Source organism: Globicephala melas, chromosome 2 (assembly GCF_963455315.2).
Source record: "Globicephala melas chromosome 2, mGloMel1.2, whole genome shotgun sequence".
In the NCBI taxonomy this organism is placed as follows: domain Eukaryota; kingdom Metazoa; phylum Chordata; class Mammalia; order Artiodactyla; family Delphinidae; genus Globicephala; species Globicephala melas.
In genome coordinates this window covers 177,248,050-177,270,586 of record NC_083315.2, presented here as the reverse complement: position 1 = coordinate 177,270,586, position 22,537 = coordinate 177,248,050, and the positions used below count along the sequence as shown (strand labels likewise).

The window sequence follows — 22,537 nt, the reverse complement described above, 5'->3', positions numbered from 1 at the left end:
GGGGTCAGCTGGTCTCACTGCCCAGGAGAACTCTGGGGCCTGGCCCCACCATGGGTGCCGAGGGCAGTGGGCCCCTGGTTGAGTCTGAGGGACCTGGAGGCTAGCACTGCCGTCCATTTGGTGTCCTGGTCAGGACATGTCAAAGAAACCATCTGCAGCTTGGCCTTCCCTCCAAGCAATCCACTGGCCGGAGCCAGCATTGGCCCCCGGCTACCCCACAGGCCCTTACACGGAGGCCCAGCCTCAGAGGGACCTCACACTGCCTTGGCTGAAGGCCCACCTATCACAGGCTGTCTGGCCAGGTCCCATCTAACTTCCTGCAGCTGAGCAGGCGCAGGAGCGAGTCTCCTCCAGCACCGAGGGACACACCCCCCTACCCTCCCTGCCCCTGCGCCGGCAGCCCAGTGGCTCCTGGGGTGCTGGGGTAGAGCTGGGGGAGGGGCCGGCTGGGCACGAGGCCTCAGCCTTGAACGCCCACAGCTGGGCAGGAAGCGCAGGGGTGCCGGGCCAAGCCCCCAGCCCCACACACTCACACCGTACAGGCCGCAGGGCCAGGCACCACCTGGCAGAAGGCTCCCCGGTGGGGCTCTGCCTGCCTTGTGGTTTCTCTCAGAACCTTGAGTCCTTCCAGGGAACTCGGCGTTCCCCCTGCACCTGCCATGCAGCATCTGTCCCTGGGGCCAAGGGTGGGGCGGGACAGACCAGGACAATCTGTCCTGGGGGCCTCGGGGCCCTGGCTCTGCACACGGGGCCCCTCCCCAGCCATCCAGCAGCCCCTCTTGGGTCTTCCAAGAGGCTCGGACACTCCTCTGAGTGTGCAGGCCTGACAGCTCATCTCTGCACAGCCTCCCTGCATGCAGACCAGCAGCCCTGGGTGTCCTGGGCCCAGGGGACGTGGTCCTGCTGTCTCCCTCTCCACAAAGACTGCATGTCACCTCCCAGGAGTCCATGCTGATGAGCTAGCTTGCAAGTTCTCGTGGCCTCCCCTGTGTGTGCATCGGGGCCTTTGGGGGGTTCCAGAGACACACCGGCCTGCAGGACACGTCCACAGCATGGAGGCAAGGCCAAGACTCAGCACATTATCTGGCTCAGCACATGTCAGTGGAGCGTCGATGGTAGACTGGCTGCCCCGACAGACCAGAGTCGAATGCCGTGGGCACCTCTACGAAGGCCGCTCTGTGGTCCCCACACCTTGATGGACAGCAGCAGCACAGGGTGGCATGGTACCCCCCAGGGTCCGGTGGCTGCAGAGGTCTCGCCGAGCCACTGGCCAAGCTCACAGCCATGTCCCACCTCCCGACAGGCCCCTGCCAGCCCTTGCCGGCCACGCAGCCCAGTCGCAGCCCCGATGGGAGCCCAGCTGCAGGACAGCGATCGGGAGGCTGGCTCGCAGACAGCGGGTGAGACTGTCGGCCAGCAGGGTGCCCAGGAAGCCACCAGAGGACCAGCACCTGCCTACACCCAGCTGGACCCACAGCCTCTCACACTCGTACCCAGGGCCGCCCCACCAGGCCGGCCCCCAGACCGCTGCTCAGAAAGCCCCGCACTCCGCCGCAGGCACCTAGGCCACGCGGGCCTCAACTTCTCAAGCACAAAACGGCCAGGACCGTCCCTCGTGGGCTGCCTCGGGGGCAGTGGTGGTGGTGCCTGGTGCCCTCTCCCTTCCCGGGCCATCGTAGTGACCACAGTGTGTGCCGGCTGCTCACCAAGTCAGCCCGTGGCATCGAGGGAGAGGTCACGAGCCGGGTGGCAGAGGCCGGGAAGAGGCCACAGAGAGGAGCCTCACCTGAGACCGGCCGTCACTGGGTCGACTTCCCGAGAACAGAGAGAGAGAAGGGAACTTCCAGGGCTGTCGAGGCCCCTGGGGGTTCCCACCCCATTTTTAGCTGAGAGCACTGAGGCAGAGCTCGCCCCCCTGCCCCGCCCTGCCCCAGGCTCTATCGTCTGGGCATAAAAATAACAGCAATGCTTCCTAACGATTCACCTCATCTGGGAGCCTACCCTGGGAGCCTGCAGACGGCCACCACTGGCCAGATGGGCCACACCAGCCACGGGCACCTGACAGAAGACCCCAGCCCCTCAGGCACCCCGCTGCTGGAGCTGCCCAGACCACTGCTGGGAGAAGACACCTGGACTGCCCACCCAGCGGGGACCAAGCTTCTGAGTCACTGCTTGCCTTGCAACTGTCCCTTCCCTGCATGGGGACACAGGGAAGTAAGAGAACGCTCGAAGCCGACCTGGAGAAGACCAAGGAGCCGAGAATCTCAGACAGGTCAGGGCCAGGGCAAGAATCACACACAGGGCATGGACCTCGGGCTGAGCGTGGGTCTGCCTACAACCAGTAAAAACGGTGATGGCCAGCCCAGGGTTGGGGGAAGCAGCGGGTCTCAGTCCCTAGGCCGGCCAACATGGCAGGCAGGCCTGGGCCCACATCGTCTGGCCTGAGCTGGGCTGGCCTGAGCCAGCCTGACTAGGGTAGGCCAGGCAGGGCTGGGCTGGGCCAAGTTTGGCTTGAGTGGATGGAGTTATGTGGAGGCAGATGAGCTATCCCAGCCTCAGCTGGGCCACACTGGCCAGAAGGGCTGTCCCCAGCCATGTGGGACCGTGCACTGAGCTAAAGTGAGCTGGGCTGTCGTGGGCCAGGCTGCTGCGGGTAGACAGGGAGGGAGCAGGCTGCCCCAGCTGAGCAGAGCTCAGGACTCAGCCTTCCTAGCCTGGCTCAGCTGGGCTGTCCTCAGGTGAACTAGGCAGGCCTGGACTCTGCTGGACTGAGCTGGGCTGTCAGAAGAAACTGGGCTTAGCTGAGTGGGGCCCGACTTGCGTACTTGGGTGGGATAAAAGGGGCAACCTGGGCTCACCTGGGCTGAATGCACTGGGCTGGGCTCTTCTCTGCTGAGCTTGCCTACCCCAGAGGGGTGGGGCAGAGCTAAGGTTGGCTGAGCTGAGCTGGTCTGAACTAGGCTGAGATGGGCTGAGCTGGGCTGGGCTGGGCTGGGCTGGGCTGAGCTGGTCTGAACTGAGATTAACTGGGATGAGCAGGGATGAACTGGGTTGAACTGGGCTTGGTTGAGCTGGGCTGAACTGGGTGGAACTGGGCTGAGCTGAGCTGAACTGGGCTGAGCTGGGCTGAACTGGGCTGAACTGAGCTGAACTGGGCTGAACTGGGTTAGGCATGGCTGGGCTGAGCCGGGTTGAGCTGGGCTGGGCTGGGCTGAGCTGGGCTGGGCTGAACTGGGCTAAGGTGGGTTGAACTGGACTGAGCTGAGCTGAACTATGCTGAGCTGGGGTGAACTGGGCTGAGCTGAGCTGAACTGGGTGGAGTTGGGCTGAGCTGGGCTGAACTGGGTTAGGCATGGCTGGGCTGAGCTGGGCTGGGCTGAGCTGAGCTGGGCTGGGCTGAGCTGGGCTGAGCTGGGCTGAGCTGGGCTGGGCTGGGCTGAGCTGGGCTGAGCTGGGATGGGCTGAGCTGGGCTGAGCTGGGCTGTGCTGAGCTGGGCTGACCTGGGTTAGGCATGGCTGGGCTGAGCTGGGCTGAGCTGGGCTGGGCTGAGCTGGGCTGAGCTGGGCTGGGCTGGGCTGGGCTGAGCTGAGCTGGGCTGGGCTGAACTGGGTTAGGCATGGCTGGGCTGAGCTGGGCTGAGCTGAGCTGGGCTGAGCTGGGCTGAGCTGGGCTGGGCTGAGCTGGGCTGAGCTGGGCTGGGCTGAGCTGGGCTGAGATGGGCTGAGCTGGGCTGAGCTGGGCTGGGCTGAGCTGGGCTGAGCTGAGGTGAGCTGGGCTGAGCTGGGCTGAGCTGGGCTGAGCTGGGATGGGCTGGGCTGAGCTGGGCTGGGCTGCGCTGAGCTGGGCTGAGCTGGGCGGGGCTGAGCTGAGCTGGGCTGGGCTGAACTGGGTTAGGCATGGCTGGGCTGAGCTGGGCTGAGCTGGGCTGGGCTGAGCTGAGCTGGGCTGGACTGAGCTGAGTAGGGCTATATTGGGCTGAGCTGGGCTGGACTGGGCTGGGCTGAGCTGGATTAACTGGGTGGAGTGGGATGTGGGGTCATCCTGTCCAGCTTTGCTCAGTCAGCTAAACTGAACTAAAATGAACCACGTGGACGCAGCTCAGATGAGCTGTTTTGCTTGAGATGGGACGTCAGGGGCTGAAGCAGGCCAGGCTGGATCAAGACAGGCTGCTCTGGGCTGAGCTGGGGTGAACTGGGATGAACTGGGCTGAGCTGGCTTGAAATGTGCAGGACCCGTTAGGGGTGCTGGGCTGTACGCGCGAGCTGCTTTGTCTCAGCTGGTCTCAGCTGTCCTGACACACGGTCATCTGGGCTGTGCTCAGCTGGGCTAGCCGGCAGAATAGAGGAAGGTGGAAGAGCCGAGCTGGGATGCAGGGCTGGGATGGGCTGGGGGCTGGAGCTCCAAGGCCAGGGGACGTGCAGACCGGCCTGGCAGCCAGAGGAGCCTGAGAAGGGCTGAGGAGGGGGACTGAGGAGGGCTCTGAGGGGCCTCTGTCCTCTCTCCATGGGGCCTGGAATTGGGCTCCCCTGGGGGGTCAGCAGGGCAGGTAGAGCACCAGCGGGCCTGGGCTGGTCAGCCGAAGGATGGGGTGAAGGGGCAGCCATGGCAAAGCAGCTCAGGGACCTGAAGGCTGACCCACGGCTGCAGGCAGCAGGGGTCCAGTGGGTGGCAGGTGGACCCGCCCACAGCAGGCCCACAGGGACTTTGGAGTGGGGCAGAGACACAAGGCGATTCCTGGGAAGTGGGGTCCTGTGGGTCCAGGCCCTTATGAGGTCTTTGGTTTGGAGCAGAAGGGCAAGCTCGATGGTTCCTGGGGGTCTCCCTGATCCCCGATTGGGGTCTGAGTTAGGGTCAGGAGTGGGAAAGCAGCTTGGTGATCCTGGGGGTCTCTGTGTCCCAGGCCTGTGTTCCCAGGGCTATGGGTGGGGCAGAGGGGACAGACTGGTGGCTACTGAGGTTCTCAGGGTCCCTGATCTCCAATGGGAGTCTATGAGTGGGGGCAGAAGAGTAGCCTGGTAACTCCTGGGCCTGGGGGGTTTCTCCCTGGGTCCCCGGGTGCCAACAGAGGGCTATGGGCTCTGAACCTCCACCTCAGGGAGTGGGTTAGCGCCTCCACTCAGGAGCCCCGTGTCCACCCACTTGGGGCTGAGGGCAGGAGTCCTGGCCAAGGGCAGTGACAGCCACTGCTCCTGCAGGGGCACAAGGATTCACTGGAGGGCGTCCCTAGTAGAATCAGGAGATGAGGAAAAGACCCAGGAGGAGCCATCTGTCCCCCAAAGCTGGAACACCGTCCCGGTGTTCCCTGCACTGGACCTCCCCACCTCCACCCCACAGCCCACCCTCCAAAGCCAGCAGTTAGCCTGGCACATACAGGTGACAGTCCCGAGGCCAGCATTGACCACTGTTCTGTCCCCACAGCCTCCATCCACGGCCCATCTGTCTACCCCTTGCGTTCCTGTTGCAAAAGTGCTACCAATGCCACCTCTGTGACGCTGGGCTGCCTGGCCACGGGCTACTTCCCGGGCCCAGTGACCATGACCTGGGACACAGCATCCCTGAACAGGAGCACGCTGACCTTCCCTGCCATCCAAAACTTGAACTCCAGCCTCTACACCACCAGCAGCCAGGTGACACTCTCGGGCGAGTGGTCCAAGCAGAAGCTCACCTGCAGCGTGGCCCACGTTGCGTCCAACACCACCACCACCAAGGCCGTCACTGGTGAGCCAGGCCTGGGCAGCCCGCGAGACAGCCAGAGGGGGAGGGGAGGCTGGGCGGGAGGGACAGGGAGGAAGGGCTGGGGGCTCAGAGAGGCCAGCCCCACTCCTGCTGCCTCTGCCGCCAGGGTGCACCAAGAGCTTCACCGACCCCACCGTGAAGCTCTTTTACTCCTCCTGCGACCCCCGTGGCGACACCCATACCACCATCCAGCTCCTGTGCCTCATCTCCGGCTACACCCCAGGCAAAATCAAGGTCACCTGGTTGGTGGACGGGCGTGAGGCCACAGACGTGTTCCCACACACCGGCCCCGAAAAGGTGGAGGGCAAACTGGCCTCCACCTACAGCGAGCTCAACATCACGCAGGGCCAGTGGGTGTCCCAACTCACCTACACCTGCCGGGTCACCTATTATGGCTTCAACTATGACAACCACGCCCGCAGGTGCACAGGTATGGCCCTCGCCCACGCCAACACCCAGCCGCTGGGGATTCAGAGAGGAGGGCAGACTCAGCCTCACTCAGCCCCTTCCCACACACAGCCGAGTCCGAGCCCCGTGGCGTGAGCGCCTACCTGAGCCCACCCACGCCCCTCGACCTGTACATCAACAAGTCACCCAAGATCACCTGCCTGGTGGTGGACCTGGCCAGCAAAAAGGACGTTGTACTGACCTGGTCCAGGGAGAACAAAGATCTAGTGCCTTCAGACTCGCTCGTCTTCAAGGATGAGTTCAACGGGACGGTCACCGTCACGTCCACCCTGCTGGTGAACGTCAGTGACTGGCTCAAGGGCGACACCTACTACTGCAAAGTGACCCACCCACACCTACCCAAGGAGATCCTGCGCTCCATCTCCAAGGGCCCTGGTGAGCCGCAGGCTGAGGGGAGGTGGGCGGCCCCCCAGGTGGAGCCTGAATGACCGCACACCTGTCTGCAGGCAGGCGCATGGTTCCCGAGGTCTACGTGTTCCCGCCACCCAAGGAAGAGCTCAAGACCAAGAGCGAGGTCACCCTCACCTGCCTGATCCAGAACTTCTTCCCTGCGGACATCTCCGTGCAGTGGCTGCGGAACGACGCCCTGATGCAGGCGGACCAGCACACCATCACGAGGCCCCACAAGGTCCGCAGCCCCACCCCCGACTTCTCTGCCTACTTCATCTACAGCCACCTGGTGGTCAGGCGGGCCGACTGGGAGCAGAAGAGCAAATTCACCTGCCAAGTGGCGCACGAGGCGCTGCCCGGCTCAAGGACGCTCAAGAGATCGACATCCATCAACCTTGGTAAATGATGCCTGACCTCCCCCCTCTCCTCATCCCAGGGCTCCATCCTGCTGGGGCAGGGGAGGGGGCCAGCCAGACCTCCCGTCCATTGTCAATAAACACTCCAGTGCCTGCTCAGAGCCCTGGGCGTGCCCATCCTTGGGGAGCTGTGGGGAAGGGAGCGGTGTCTTGGCACAGAGGAAAGGGAGGCACGGGGTGGGGGCCAGGGCTGAGGCGCGTCTCCATCCAGCATCGCCGTCTGTGTCAGAGGGCCTCCCCGCCACCCCACTGTGGACTCTACCCAGTCAAAGGAGCTCTAAGAGCCTGAGAGTAGTCCTAGGGGAGGGACCACAGAGACCCCAGCCTCTCCTGGAGCTCCCGGAGGCCTCAGCCTCCACCCCCAGCCTCCTGCCAGCCCCTCTGGACACAGACAAGCCCCCAGGCTCCCAAGTCCAGCTGCACACACAGGCCCTCCAGGTAGAGAAATGGGCCGAGTCAGACCCCCACACTGGCACCAACACGCAGGTCCCTCCACTGTCACCTCCTGGGCACAGATGGGCCAACCCTGCACAGGGGCCCGTGCGGAGCCCACTCCTCTGACCCCTGCCTTCTGACCCCCAGCCTACCTGCGTGGCCACACGCAGGGTCGGGCCAGGGTCGGCGCCCAGGGTCCCCATCTTGCCGCTCAGGCTCACTCCACCCTGAATCGGTCCAGGGAAGCACCCAGCCCTCGCATGCACCCTCACACTGTCATGCCCACTGGTGCCAGGGCTCCACACGCACCCAAGTCACACGGCACTGCCAACCACTGGTAGCATCTCACACACATTCACAGGTGGCCTCCTGAGGCCCGCCCTAGCTCCCAGGCCACTCCCAAACCCTTCGCCGTCATACCGGGGCCCCTGGACCCACCCATCGCCCCACATGGCTTCCTCGTGCAGCCAAGCCCTCCCCGTCAGCTGCACCCCACAGATGGATAGTTGGACACGCAGACACACACTGACGCACATGGACACACACACGGACACAGACACATGAGGACAGAGACATGAACACACACAGATACACATGCTGATACAATGAACAGACACACATGGACAGACACACTGACACCCATGGACACAGATATACACGAACACATATGGACACAGACACTGATACACATGGACAGACACATGGACACACAGACATGAACACACAGACACACACAGACACATGGACACACGCATGGATACCCACAGACATATGGACACAGGCGCAAAGAGACACATGCGCGTGGACACACACAGACACACACTGATACACATGGACAGACACTCTGACACACACAGACATGGATATACACAGACACGTATAGACACAGACACACGGGGACACAGACATGAACCCACACACATGAATACACATACACATACTGACAGACGTGGACACACACGTGGACACACACGGACAGACACACTCATGGACAGCACACAGGCACCCACCACATCCACACAGAAAGCAGCACATGCACAGCCCACACCCTGAACACGAGCCCAGAGCAGAGGCCGTGCTGGGGAAGGAAGGGGGCCAGCCCCAGGACAGGAGGAGCAAGGGGCCAGGGGCAGCTCTGGGCTCCCGCACACTGGGCAAGATCCGTGCAGCCGGGCCCAGCCCTCGGGGCACCCACTGCAATGATCTGATGACCCTAGGGGCCCTCCCGGGTCCAGACCCCCTCCTGAGGGCTCCAGGCAGGGAGGCCAGCCTCTGCTCTTCAAGGGCCCCTCTGGTTGGCGAGAATGGAGCCGAGCAGGAACGGGGCCCAGGGGGCCAGACTGGGCGGCCACAGGCCATGCAGTGGGTGGACGTGGGTGCTCCCCAGGCCGGGGGCCCCCGCCTGCCACGGGGCAGGGAGCGGGGTGGGGCAGAGCTGGAGCTGAGGTGAGGGGCCCGCGGGGCTGAGAGGGGCGACCAGCCGTCAGGAGAAAAGCCGGAGAAACGGTGGCGGAGAAACGGTGGCAGAGATAACACCAGCCACCCAAGAGTGGAGGGACAGCAGAGGGCAGGGGAGCAGCGCCGCCCCACACAGCCACCGGCCAGCTCGGGGGCTTCCAACCCCCCACCCTCCAGGTCCGGCTGGTGGCTCTGGGCAGTCGCAGAGGGGCCAGACGGAGGGACTGCCCAGGACCAGGGCGCCAGGCCCAGTCCCCTCAACTCCCTAAGGCTGGCCAGGCCTGTCCCCCGTCGGACCCCGAGGCCAGGGGGCTGACCGGCTGGCACCCGCAGAGCTGGCCCTGGAGGACCTGTGCACAGAGGAGGCCGAGAGTGACGAGCTGGAGGGGACGCAGACCGGCCTCCTAACCTTCGTGGCGCTCTTCCTGCTTAGCGTGAGCTATGGCGCTGCCGTCACCCTCTGCAAGGTGGGCACGGACGCCCCGTTCCAGGGCGGGACGCCCCGTTCCAGGGCGGGGCGCCCAACAGAGGGAGAGCCTCTGCTGGGCACAGAGTCCCTCACGCACGCCGTCCTCCAGGTGAAGTGGGTCCTGGCTGCTGTCCTGCAGAAGCAGCCGCAGGCTTCCGGCGACTACAGGAACGCCGCACAGCCCTGCCTTTTCCCTCGTGTGAGCGTCCCCGAGGCTGCCAGCTCGACCCTGGGCCAGAGGAAGGAGCAGACCAGCCCCCAAGGGGCCAGAGCCAGGGGCCCAGCGTCCAGCACACGGGCGCCGAGAGGCCCCAGCTCAGCCCCAAGGTCGAAGGCAACAGGGGGCCCGCCTTACACAGCCCCACACCACCCCACTTTGGGGCAAGTCCCAGAAGAGCATCTGTTCCCTCCACAGAGAGACCTGGGCTGGGCGTGGGTGCTGACCACCTCAGGCTTCTCCCAGGCCCCTGGGCTCGGGCCCACACCGGTTCTGACTGAACAACCCCTGAAACACAGCGACGGCCTTGAGCCCATGGCCCAGCCCACGCTGGAGCCCAGAGCCAGATCTAGGACTCAGAGTCCCCACCAGCCCGATCCAGCGTCTGAGTCCAGCCCAGCCGAGCCAAGGGCTCACTCCCCAGGCTCAGTCCCGCCCTCAGTGCCCCCAGGGCCAAGTGCGCTGCCCCCCATGCCCTGCTCCTGTCCCCTGCCCACCCTCCCTGCTGTCCACCCCCAGGCCCCGTTCGTGCAGAATGAGGATGCAGAGAAGACCTTCTGGGGAAGGTCCAGGGGAGTTTCCAGGGCTACAGGCAGGGCCCTAGGCTGTGAGGCAGGGTCCCACAGCAGAAGGCGCTTCCCAAGGGGTCCGCAGTGTGGCCAAATCAGCCCTGCAGCACCCACCCACATCCCCCATGCCCTCGTTCGACCTCTCTCCTAACTTTTCCTAGTAAAGTTCAATAAAGAATCCCATGCCAGGGGCTTCCCTGGTGGCGCAGTCGTTGAGAGTCCGCCTGCCAATGCAGGGGATACAGGTTCGTGCCCCGGTCCGGGAGGATCCCACATGCCGCGGAGCGACTGGGCCCGTGAGCCATGGCCGCTGGGCCTGCGCGTCCAGAGTCTGTGCTCCACAGCGGGAGAGGATGCAGCAGAGAGAGGCCCACGTACCGCAAAAGAAAAAAAAATCCCATGCCAGGGCTTCCCTGGTGGCACAGTGGTTAAGAGTCCGCCTGCCAAGGCACGGGACACGGGTTCATGCCCCGGTCCGGGAAGATCCCACATGCCGCGGAGCGGCTGGACCCGTGAGCCATGGCCACTGAGCCTGCGCGTCCAGAGCCTGTGCCCCACAACAGGAGAGGCCAGAACAGTGAGAGGACCGCGTACCGCAAAAAAAAAAAAGAATCCCTTGCCACCTGAACACACCTTGGGGAAGTGCCTGTGGTCCCTGGGGAGTAGGAGGTGCCCCCCGCCGAGGACGTGGACAAGGGGCCAGAGGGAAGGGGGCAGAGGCCCGCTCTGGGCCCCGAGGACCCAAGTGTCCAGCCAGGCTCCGCCTCAAGAGTCCTTCAATGCCCACTGAGACCCTGGTTCAGGCTCCACCACGCCTGCACCACTGGCCTCCAGCCCAGACTCACCGCCCCTCCCCACACGAAGGTAAAGGCAACAGTCCCACTCCCCGTGGGCAAACCCTGAGGGGCTCATTCAGTGGTCAGTGCAGGAGGCCGCAGGAGCACAGCGGCACAAGCACCAGGGTGGAGGCCGGCATCAGCCTCCTGGGGCCCCAGTCACCACCCAGCCGTCCACCCACTGAGCTCACGCAGACAGGCCAGTCCTCAGGCCCCATCCCGCCAGCCTGCCCAGATGTCCTGATGAACAAGCGATAGCTGTCTGGGGCTGGTCGCCACCGTCCTCGAGAAGAAAGCTGGGAGCCGCGCAGGCAGGAGCCACAGGCACCAGGGAGAGGGCTGGCTGGCCAAGCACAGTGGTGGGCATGGGCTGAGCCTCCTCCTGAGGGTAAAGAGCTGGAGAAGCCCACCCACAAGGGGCTCTGAAGTCCCATGGAAACGGGGCAGAGCACATGAGCACATGTGACACAGGGCAGGACTCCTTCATATACAAAGAGCACTCGGCAACCAATGACAAGAAAGAAATGTGAGCAGTGGGTCCTGCACTGTAAGGAAAAACCGGGTGGCCGGTAACAGGAAGAAAAGGTTTCAATTATTAGGAAAGGTAAAATAAGGAGGAAACTAGGGGCAGTGAGTGACCTTCTTGGCCTCTGAGGGCTTGTGAGCAGTTAAGACCATTCTTCAGGGCCCAGTGGCCTCCTTCCCAGCATACAAGTGCCCAGACTCTGTTGACAGGAGAGTCCACTTGTGGCGAAGGCCCTTCAGAGAGCTTCCATCTGCACTGGGAGACCAGGCATCTCGCGGACTCCGACACGGACCGTGCAGCCTGTGGAGGTCGGGCATAGAAAACCCAGAACTGGGCAATTCTGAGGCTTGTCCAGAGAGCCCAAGTGTTTGGTTCAAATAGAACATGAGAGGAGCAGTAGAGCACTTCACACAAGGTCAAGGGCACAGCCCTGCTCTGCTCTGCCCCCTCACACTGACACTCACACACTCATACCGCACAGACTCGCACACAGTTTCCAGAAACCAGGCCCCAAGACCGGCCCCCACCTGCATGGCTCTCTCAAGCCGAGGTCCAGGGGCCTTCCTCCCATCTCCTGAGCTGGGAGCCCCCGGGGGCAGAGCTGAGTGTCCCCTTTCTCTGACTTGCACCCCGGATCATGAGACCACCCATGGAATCCAGAGCGAGGGCAACAAGGGCTCAGCCCACGCGGGCCCCTGAAAGCTGGGCGTCGTCACACACGGACAACGCACATCTTCCCCAAGTCGGGAAGAAAGGTGGTGAAGCAGGAGACAGATGGGCCCCTGGGCTGAGCCGCTGGAGCGTGCCAGCAGAGGAAACTGGAGCTCTGTTTTCCCTGACACTCCAAGGACAAAGTCAGTGGCAGGAGCTGAGCCCTGCTGGAGTAAAGAGATAAGACGACCACGTCTATCGCTCCTGAGGTCAGGAAAAGCTCCCCGACTGCACATGCGCAGGAAGCCTCCTCGGGGGTCAAAAAGGGAGGGCGTGCCAGCCCATAATGTGTTGTCAAACTTCCCGCTAGCCTTTGCGTTGGAATCTTTTTTTTTTTTTTTTGCGGTACGCGGGCCTCTCACTGCTGTGGCCTCTCCCGTTGTGGGGCACAGGCTCCGGATGCGCAGGCTCAGCGGCCATGGCTCACGGGCCCAGCCGCTCCGCGGCATGTGGTATCTTCCCAGACCGGGGCACGAACCCGTGTCCCCTGCATCGGCAGGCGGACTCTCAACCACTGCGCCACCAGCGAAGCCTGCGTTGGAATCTTTCTTGTCAAAAAGATACAAACTTGTCAGGAGGGCCCTAGGGCAGGTCAGATGTGGGTAAAGAGGCGAGGTAATGGGCCAGAGGAAGACAGAGATCCGGGAGAGCCGCTCTGTACAGACGAGCCGAGCACCCCTTCACTTCTCATCAGGGAGGACGCCCACACCCTCTCTCTCCAGGTGAGTATTTCTGCCTCCTCCTGTCTTCAATAAGCTACTTCTCTAGCCCACATGTTGTGCTGTGCTTCTATAGCTAGTGGGAAGCAGCCGCATAGCACAGGGAGATCAGCTCGGTGCTTTGTGACCGCCTGGAGGGGTGGGATAGAGAGGGTGGGAGGGAGGGAGACGCAAGAGGGAAGAGATATGGGAACATGTGTATATGTATAATTGATTCACCTTGTTATGCAGCAGAAACTAACACACCATTGTAAAGCAATTATACCCCAATAAAGATGTTAAAAAAAAAAAGAAACTTTATACCTGCTTTGTAGTTTTTGCCTCCGTGAAACATTCTTGCTTTCAAACAGGGCAAGAGCCAGGGCAACTTTCCTTCTAGCCCCCGGCCCCTGGTGGTCTAGCAGCTAGGATTCCTGGCTTTCATCCAGGATACCCGGGTTCGATTCCTGGGCAGGGAACTAAGATCCCACTTCAGGATCGCTCACTTCTGTCTCTCTGAGAACAGGGGCTGGCACAGTGGGAGCACAGCCCAAGAGCAGGCCCGCAGAGAAAAGCAGGACGCATCCCAGCCAGCCAGCCGGGCTCCCAGCAGCCCTGCCGCATGCGCCCTCCCAGCAGCAGGGCCCCACCTTCTCGGGCTCCCCTCCGCCCCTCCTCCTCTTTCTTCTTCATCAACCCACCACAGAGGGCGGAATGGTGCCCCCAGGCCCAGAAGTTATGTCCACGTCCTAAGCCCTGGAACCCGTGAAGGTGATCCTGTTCGGACAAAGGGTCTTTGCATATGCGATTGAAGTTAAGGATCTTAAGATGAGATTGTCCAGGTGGCCCTAAATCCAGTGAGAAGCGTCCTTACAAGGGACAGAGGAGGAGAGATCAGACTCAGGGCAGGAGGTCATATGAGGGCAGAGGCAGAGATTGGGTGATGCCTGGGACACCTGGGGCCACCAGAGGCTGGGGGCAGGAAGGACCCTCCCCTGAAGCTGCTGACGGGAGCAGGGCCCTGGGACACCTGGATCTCGGCCGTCTGGCTACAGAGTGCGAGACTGAATTTCTGTTGGTTCAAGCCCCTCAGTGTGAGGTCCTTCGTCGCGGCCCCAGGACACTCACCACCAGCCAGTCGGCCTTGGCCAAGCCGAGGCCCCTCCTCCTTCCGAAGAAGCCCGGGGAGGACTCGCCCCATCCCGGCTCTTCCCTCCCAACTGGACCCGCACTCAGCAAGCCACTGACTCCCAGAGGTGCTCATCGGTCTTAACAAGAGTGTCCACTCGGGCTCAGGCCCTTCCCCCAACCGCTGCGACCGTCAGGTCATGCAAGACCCCACATCCGTCCACCTCAAGTCCTAGCTCTTCTTTCTGCCCCACATTCCGCACCCGTCTGTGCCCACAGCAGGGCATTGCTGTCTGCGTGGGGGACACCGGCCTCAGGAGAGAGCGGCCTCCGGCCCCACACCGCCCTCTGCTTCCTCCACTCCCGCCAGGCACTGCCCCAGCACTCACCCCGAGTCCCACGCCTCCAGCTCCCTCGGGGCGGCTCCAGGGGACACCGGGGCTTCAGACCCCAGGAAGGGGCAGGGCCCCGGGACCTCACGGGCTGGCAAGAGGAGGGATCCTCAGGGCCAATCAACCACGATGCAGGAGCCGCTGGTGCTCGTGAGAGCGGTGGGCGTGGGGTGGCCCGGAGTCCAGCAGCCCAGGAGGAAGTGCCCCTCGTGGCCGATGCTGTGAGTGTGCCAGGGTCTGTGATAAAACCCCAGAAGTCCCTTGACCGACCAGGTGTGTCTGCCCACCTGGTACCCTGCCCCAGGTCCCCCTTCCTCCCTCCATCTCCCCCTCCCAGCCCACCTGCCCCAACTCCCTTCCTGGGCCCACCCCACCCCCAGGGAAATGCTGATCTCCCCCCTCCACCTGCCTGCAACTCTCCCCGCAATGGTGTCCTTCCCGGGAGGGGACCATAGGTGCCTGTGTGTAGCTCCAGAACCTTCTGGGTGTGAAGAAATGAATGAACATGTAAAAGCAGGTGCAGGCCCCACGGCCCCTCGTGTGCCCGGGCAGGGACCACCTCCTGAGGGGCACCAGGGAGGGCCGAGCAGCTGGGCAGCCGGCAGGGCCCGTGGGTGGGAGAACCCCGGGCAGGGAATTGGGTGGATGCAGGCGGGGGCAGGCCCTCAGCCACCCCGACCACAGGACTCCAGGCTCCACGCGGGGGGGCCCACACCCCTGTCCAGCTTCAGTCGAGGGCCCCACTGCTGCTGAGGCTGGTGGAGGAGGGGTGGCCCCCCCACCCTCACAGCCGCCCTGTGGCCTGAAGGTCTATGGGGCCTGCTCACTGCGGTCACTCTGGCGAGGCTGTCCCTTGGGGCTTCCGCCCTGCCGGCCTGTGAGGCGTCCCCTGCGGCCCTCACTGCACCCGCACCTCGGGGACTGTTTCTCCCTCAGGAACCCTAAGCCCCTGACTCTGTCTACTTCGGCCTCTGCTTCTCTGCACCTCGGCCACCAGCCCAGCCCCGTGGGCGCCCCGTGGAGACACACGCCACCACGGCACCCACCTGCACACACAGGGCCTCAGGCCAGGGCCAGGCTCCTGGGGGTCCCACAGCCCAGGCCACACACACCTGGTACCACCACAGCCAGACCACAGACCAGACATGACGTGGAGGCACGCGGCCGCAACTGGCGGGACAGGAAGTGGGTGAGTGACCCCCAGCTGTGGGCCAGACACCGTCACGCAGCCCCTTCCCAGCATTGGCCTCACCTCACAGCGCAAATGGCCCAGAGCGGGGCAGGGGTCGGCTAAGACCATACGGCCATCAGCGGACTGGACGAGGCCTCGTTCTCCCTCCCCACTCCAGCGCCTCTGGGCAGGTGGGCACAGGGACCAGCAGGGCATGGCCACACGGCCAAAAGGCGTGGGCCTCTCCCAGCTGTGTTGGACCCGCCGGCAGCCTTGAGCAGGTGGGTCCCAGAAGCTGATCAGGCCTCATCTCCTCCACAGCCAGGCCATACTACAGACTCCTGGGGCGGGAGGATGGAGGAGAGGTACCGATACAGAGACAAGAAGGAGAAAGGCAGATGGCCATTGACCCAGAAGACACATATCAGGGTACTGTACACATGGACTGGGCTGGGCTGGGCTGGGCTGAGCTGAGCTCGGCTGTGCTGAGCTGGGCTGGATAGAATGGGCTGAACTGGGCTGAGCTGCACTGAACTGGGCTGAGCTGGGTTGAACTGGGCTGAGCTGGGTTGCACTGGGCTGAACTGGGCTTAGCTGAGCTGGGCTGAGCTGGGCTGGGCTGAGCTGGGCTGAGCTGGGCTGAGCTGGGCTGGGCTGAGCTGGGATGGGCTGGGCTGAGCTGAGGTGAGCTGGGCTGAGCTGGGCTGAGCTGGGATGGGCTGGGCTGAGCTGGGCTGGGCTGCGCTGAGCTGAGCTGAGCTGGGCTGAGCTGGGCTGGGCTGAGCTGAGCTGGGCTGGGCTGAGCTGGGCTGGGCTGTGCTGAGCTGGGCTGAGCTGGGCTGGGCTGAGCTGAGCTGGGCTGAGCTGGGCTGGGTTGAACTGGGCTGAACTGGGCCGGGCTGGGCTGAGCTGAGCTGAACTGGGCTTAGCTGAGCTGAGCTGGGTTGAACTGGGATGAACTGGGCTGAGCTGGGCTGAACTGGCCTGAGCTGGGCTGAGCTGAGCTGGGCTGGGTTGAGCTGGGCTGAGCTGGGCTGAGCTGGGCTGAGCTGGGTTGAACTGAGCTGAGCTGGGCTGGGCTGGGCTGGGCTGGACTGAGCTGGGCTGGGCTGGGCTGAGCTGAGCTGAGCTGAGCTGGGCTGGGCTGGGCTGAGCTGAGCTGAGCTGGGCTGGGCTGGGCTGGGCTGAGCTGGGCTGGGCTGGGCTGAGCTGAGCTGAGCTGAGCTGGGCTGAGCTGGGCTGAGCTGGGCTGAGCTGAGCTGAGCTGGGCTGGACTGGGCTGAGCTGGGCTGGGCTAAGGTGAGCTGGGCTGGGCTGGACTGGGCTGAGCTGGGCTGGGCTGAGGTAAGCTGGGCTGAGCTGGGCTGGACTGGGCTGAGCTGAGCTGAGCTGGGCTGGACTGGGCTGAGCTGGGCTGGGCTGGACTGGGCTGAGCTGAGCTGGGATGGGCTGGGCTGAACTGGGCTGAGCTGAGCTGGGCTGGGCTGAGCTGGCCTGGACGGGGCTGAGCTGAGCTGGGCTGAGCTGGGCTGAGCTGGGCTGAGCTGAGCTGGGCTGAGCTGGACTGAGCTGGGCTGGGCTGAGCTGAGCTGGGCAGAACTGGCCTGAGCTGGACTGAACTGGGCTGGCCTGGGCTGGGCTGAGCTGGGCTGGGCTGAGCTGAGCTGAGCTGGGCTCTGCTGAGCTGGGCTGAGCTGAGCTGGGCTCTGCTGAGCTGGGCTGAGCTGAGCTGGGCTGAACTGGGCTGGGCTGGGCTGAGCTGGGCTGAGCTGGGCTGAGCTGGGCTGAGCTGAGCTGGGCTGGGCTGGGCTGAGGTGAGCTGGGCTGAGCTGGGCTGGGCTGAGCTGAGCTGGGCTGAGCTGAGCTGGGCTGGGCTGGGCTGAGCTGAGCTGGGCTGGGCTGGGCTGAGGTGAGCTGGGCTGAGCTGGGCTGGGCTGAGCTGAGCTGGGCTGAACTGGACTGGGCTGAGCTGGGCTGGGCTGGGCTGAGCTGAGCTGAGCTGGGCTGGGCTGGGCTGGGCTGAGCTGAGCTGGGCTGGGCTGAGCTGAGCTGAGCTGAGCTGAGCTGGGCTGAGCTGGGCTGAGCTGGGCTGAGCTGAGCTGAGCTGGGCTGGACTGGGCTGAGCTGGGCTGGGCTGAGGTGAGCTGGGCTGGGCTGGACTGGGCTGAGCTGGGCTGGGCTGAGGTAAGCTGGGCTGAGCTGGGCTGGACTGGGCTGAGCTGAGCTGAGCTGGGCTGGACTGGGCTGAGCTGGGCTGGGCTGGACTGGGCTGAGCTGAGCTGGGATGGGCTGGGCTGAACTGGGCTGAGCTGAGCTGGGCAGAACTGGCCTGAGCTGGACTGAACTGGGCTGGCCTGGGCTGGGCTGAGCTGGGCTGGGCTGAGCTGAGCTGAGCTGGGCTCTGCTGAGCTGGGCTGAGCTGAGCTGGGCTCTGCTGAGCTGGGCTGAGCTGAGCTGGGCTGAACTGGGCTGGGCTGGGCTGAGCTGAGCTGGGCTCTGCTGAGCTGGGCTGAGCTGAGCTGGGCTCTGCTGAGCTGGGCTGAGCTGAGCTGGGCTGAACTGGGCTGGGCTGAGCTGAGCTGGGCTGGGCTGGGCTGAGCTGAGCTGGGCTGGGCTGGGCTGAGGTGAGCTGGGCTGAGCTGGGCTGGGCTGAGCTGAGCTGGGCTGAACTGGACTGGGCTGAGCTGGGCTGGGCTGAGCTGAGCTGGGCTGAACTGGGCTGGGCTGAGCTGGGATGGGCTGGGCTGAGCTGGGCTGGACTGGGCTGAGCTGAGCTGGACTGGGCTGAGCTGAGCTGGGCTGAGCTGGGCTGAGCTGGGCTGAGCTGAGCTGGGCTGAGCTGGACTGAGCTGGGCTGGGCTGAGCTGAGCTGGGTTGAACTGGGCTGAGCTGGACTGAACTGGGCTGGCCTGGGCTGGGCTGAGCTGGGCTGGGCTGAGCTGAGCTGGGCTGAGCTGAGCTGGGCTGGGCTGAGCTGAGCTGGGCTGAGCTGAGCTGGGCTGGGCTGGGCTGAGCTGAGCTGGGCTGAGCTGGACTGAGCTGGGCTGGGCTGAGCTGAGCTGGGTTGAACTGGGCTGAGCTGGACTGAACTGGGCTGGCCTGGGCTGGGCTGTGCTGGGCTGAGCTGAGCTGGGCTGTGCTGAGCTGAGCTGAGCTGAGCTGGGCTGAACTGGGCTGTGCTGGGCTGAACTGGGCTGGGCTGGGCTGGGCTGAGCTGGGCTGGGCTGGGCTGAGCTGAGCTGGACTGAGCTGAGCTGGGCTGGGCTGAGCTGGGCTGTGCTGAGCTGAGCTGGGCTGAACTGGGCTGGGCTGGGCTGAGCTGAGCTGGGCTGGGCTGGGCTGAGCTGAGCTGGACTGAGCTGAGCTGGGCTGGGCTGAGCTGGGCTGTGTTGAGCTGAGCTGGGCTGAACTGGGCTGGGCTGGGCTGAACTGGGCTGGGCTGGGCTGAGCTGAGCTGAGCTGAGCTGGGCTGGGCTGGGCTGAGCTGAGCTGGGCTGAACTGGGCTGAGCTGGGCTGAGCTGGGCTGAGGTGAGCTGGGCTGGGCTGGGCTGAGCTCAGCTGGACTGAGCTGAGCTGGGCTGGGCTGAGCTGGGCTGTGTTGAGCTGAGCTGGGCTGAACTGGGCTGGCTGGGCTGAACTGGGCTGGGCTGGGCTGAGCTGAGCTGAGCTGAGCTGGGCTGGGCTGGGCTGAGCTGAGCTGGGCTGAACTGGGCTGAGCTGGGCTGAGCTGGGCTGGGCTGGGCTGAGCTGGGCTGGGCTGAACTGGGCTGGGCTGGGCTGAACTGGGCTGAGCTGGGCTGAGCTGGGCTGGGCTGGGCTGAGCTGAGCTGAGATGGGCTGAACTGGGCTGAACTGGGCTGGGCTGGGCTGAACTCGGCTGAGCTGGGCTGAGCTGGGCTGAGGTGAGCTGGGCTGGGCTGAACTGGGCTGGGCTGGGCTGAACTGGGCTGAACTGGGCTGAACTGGGCTGAGCTTGGCTGGGCTGAGCTGGGCTGGACTGGGCTGAGCTGGGCTGGACTGGGTTGAAATGGCTTGAACTGAGTTGAGCTGGGCCGAGCTCAGTTGAACTAGGCTGAGCTTGGTTGAAATGAGCTGGGCTGGGCCGGGCTGAGCTGAACTGTGGTGGACTGGGTTAGTGCCTGAGGTGAACAGGGGACAGTGGGTTGAGCATGGTCACCCCCAGAGCCCTGGTTTCCAGCCAGACAGCCCCCTCTGTTTCTCGGGAGCACACAGGGCCATGCAGCCTCAGGGTGCAAATGTGGTGCTCCCCTCTCCCCTCACCAGTTGACCGGAAGGGAACTGTGAAAGGTCAAGGGCAGACCGTGCCCTCTGTAGCCCAGCTGTCCAGGGGGCATCCCAGAAGGACTGATTTGGAACTGGGCCTCCAGCCTAAAGTTCCCCATAGTCCATGGAAGTCAACTGCTAGTTTAGGAGGATGGGGGCGGGGACGGGGGGTGCTTTGTGGGGGGAGATGCTTGGACTGGGACTTTTACCCAGGAAGTGGGAGGGGGGACATAGAATTCTCAGGCCCCCTCTCCTCCCCAGCTTGAGCCCCAGGACAGACAAACTGGCCCCCATGCAGACTCAGCTTCAAGCCCAGCCTTCTCTGTCTTTTCTCTGCCCTCTCTCTGGGCCCATTTCTCACGATACCCCACACCCTGGGGAAGGGCATGACCGTGCCCACTGCACAGAGGGCAGCTGAGGCTCCGACAGTACACACAGACTCAGCTGGTCAGTGGGAGAGCCGTGTGCAGCAGCCAGGCCTCACGTCTGAGGAGCGTGTGTGGTCCACATGCTCAGAGTCCCAAGGAGCGCGTTCAGAAATGGCTCAGCTGGACTCAGGTGGCCACTGCCGACCCCTGGTGCGCCGCGTGCAAGCTGCGTGACCTTGGGGCAGTCACTGACTCTCTGTGTGTTAAGGAAACGCAGGCGTCGTCCTGCCCTCATGGGGCCGTGTCGGGCGTCTGGTCAGCGTGAAGGCTGCCATCTCACAACACACCATGTGTTTCAGTGCCTGAAACCAGCCCCAGACTCTTCCCACTGAGCCTAAGGAGCGAAAACTCAGCCGGGCAGGTGGTCATTGCCTGCCTGGTCCAGGGCTTCTTCCCGTCAGCGCCACCGAAGGTGACCTGGAGCCAGAGCGGCGAGGGCGTGTCCATCAGGAACTTCCCCCCTGCTCAGGCCGGGGGCCTGTACACCATGAGCAGCCAGCTGACCTTGCCAGCCAACCAGTGCCCAGAGGGCAAGTCTGTGAAATGCCAAGTGCAGCACCTCTCCAAATCCATCCAGACCGTGGACGTGCCCTGCCAAGTTTTCTGCCCAGATCCCTGCCAAGGTCAGAGGGCAGGCTGGAGCGGGTCCCCCATGGTGTCACCCTGACCCAGCTCCCTGACTGCATCCCTGTGGGCACTCCCCTCAGACGAGAGGTGGCTGAGGCCCAGCGGGTGGCCAAGAGGGGCCTGGGCTGGGGGTGGAGGCCAGGGAGGCGGACGGAGGGGCTCGCTGACCTGCTCTGGCTTCTCTCTCGGTTCTAGCTGTGCGGTGTTCGTGCGGAAAGGCCAGCCTGTCCCTGCACCCACCGGCCCTTGAGGACTTGCTCCTGGGCTCCAATGCCAGCCTCACGTGTACGCTGAGTGGCCTGAGAGACCCCAAGGGCGCCACCTTCACCTGGAACCCGACAGGTGGGAAGAACGCCATCCAGGAGCTGCCCAAGCCTGACTCCTGCGGCTGCTTCAGTGTGTCCAGTGTCCTGCCGGGCTGCGCCGATCCCTGGAAAAACAGACAGTCCTTCTCCTGCACCGCCACCCACCCCGAGTCCGAGGGCTCACTAACCGCCACCATCACGAAACCCTCAGGTAGGCCCTGACCCGCGAGTGGGCAGCTGGGCACTACACAGTGCGCGAGGTGCACTCCTGAGCCCACTCCACCCTCCAGCTCCCGCCCACCCCCCACACGGGTTGCCCAGGGGGCAGGCGGCACTCTCCTCCCTGCCCAGACCCCTGACCCTGCTCTCTGCCCTCCAGTGAACACGTTCCGGCCAGAGGTCCACCTGCTGCCGCCGCCGTCGGAGGAGCTGGCCCTCAATGAGATGGTGACGCTGACGTGCCTGGTGCGAGGTTTCAGCCCCAAGGATGTGCTGGTGCGGTGGCTGCAGGGCAACCAGGAGCTGCCCCGCGAGAAGTACCTGACCTGGAGGTCCCTGCCTGAGCCCAACCAGAGTGTCCCCACCTTCGCCGTGACCAGCGTGCTGCGCGTGGATGCCGAGGCCTGGAAGCAGGGGGAGTCCTTCTCCTGCATGGTGGGCCACGAGGCCCTGCCCCTGGCCTTCACCCAGAAGACCATCGACCGCCTGGCGGGTAAACCCACCCACGTGAATGTGTCCGTGGTCATGTCGGAGGTGGACGGCGTCTGCTACTGAGCCGTGCCCCCGCCCCACCCGCCCCTTGAATAAACTCCATGCTCGCCTGAAGCAGCTCTGCGCTTCCCTCCGGCTGCCTATCTGTCCGTGCTCGGGGTCTGCACACGCCAGGAGGGGGCAGGACCCAGGAGGAGAGAGCAGCTGCTGCCCCGACTTTCTCTAGGCCTTGGTTTCCCCGCCGGACGTGCCTTCATGGCTGTGCGCGAGTGTGAGCACAGGAGTGAGCGTCGAACTGGGGCTGAGATGTGCGAGACAGGCACAGCCTCCTGGGTCCTGAGAAGAGTGGCCCCACGATGGTTCCCAGGGGCAGGTGACTTGGTCACTTGTATTTCAGGAAACTGCCTCTAGGGGCAGCCGGGAGGCGTGAGCGAAGGAGAGGGGAGCCTGGCGGCCAGAGAACGGGCTGGTGCCATCACGCAGAGGGGGGCACAGGAGGAGTGGCGAGGGCAGAGGGCTGGATTCCAGGGGCCCTCTGTGGGCACAGCGCACAGAAGTGC

General features: G+C 64.1%; 2 gene segments (V, D, J or C); both read left to right on the top strand.

Annotated features, from left to right (window-relative positions):
• Positions 1 to 1,348: 1,348 nt before the first annotated feature.
• LOC115850723 (immunoglobulin heavy constant epsilon-like) lies at positions 1,349 to 15,898 on the top strand. The segment is given in 9 exon segments: positions 1,349 to 1,400; positions 5,336 to 5,719; positions 5,844 to 6,167; positions 6,257 to 6,580; positions 6,652 to 6,993; positions 9,238 to 9,371; positions 9,483 to 9,572; positions 14,429 to 14,671; positions 15,800 to 15,898. Coding segments are annotated over 9 exon segments (1,992 nt in total).
• Positions 15,899 to 16,019: 121 nt separating this feature from the next.
• Positions 16,020 to 22,069, top strand: LOC115850801 (immunoglobulin alpha-2 heavy chain-like). The segment is given in 4 exon segments: positions 16,020 to 16,050; positions 20,634 to 20,957; positions 21,157 to 21,477; positions 21,646 to 22,069. Coding segments are annotated over 4 exon segments (1,071 nt in total).
• Positions 22,070 to 22,537: the final 468 nt, after the last annotated feature.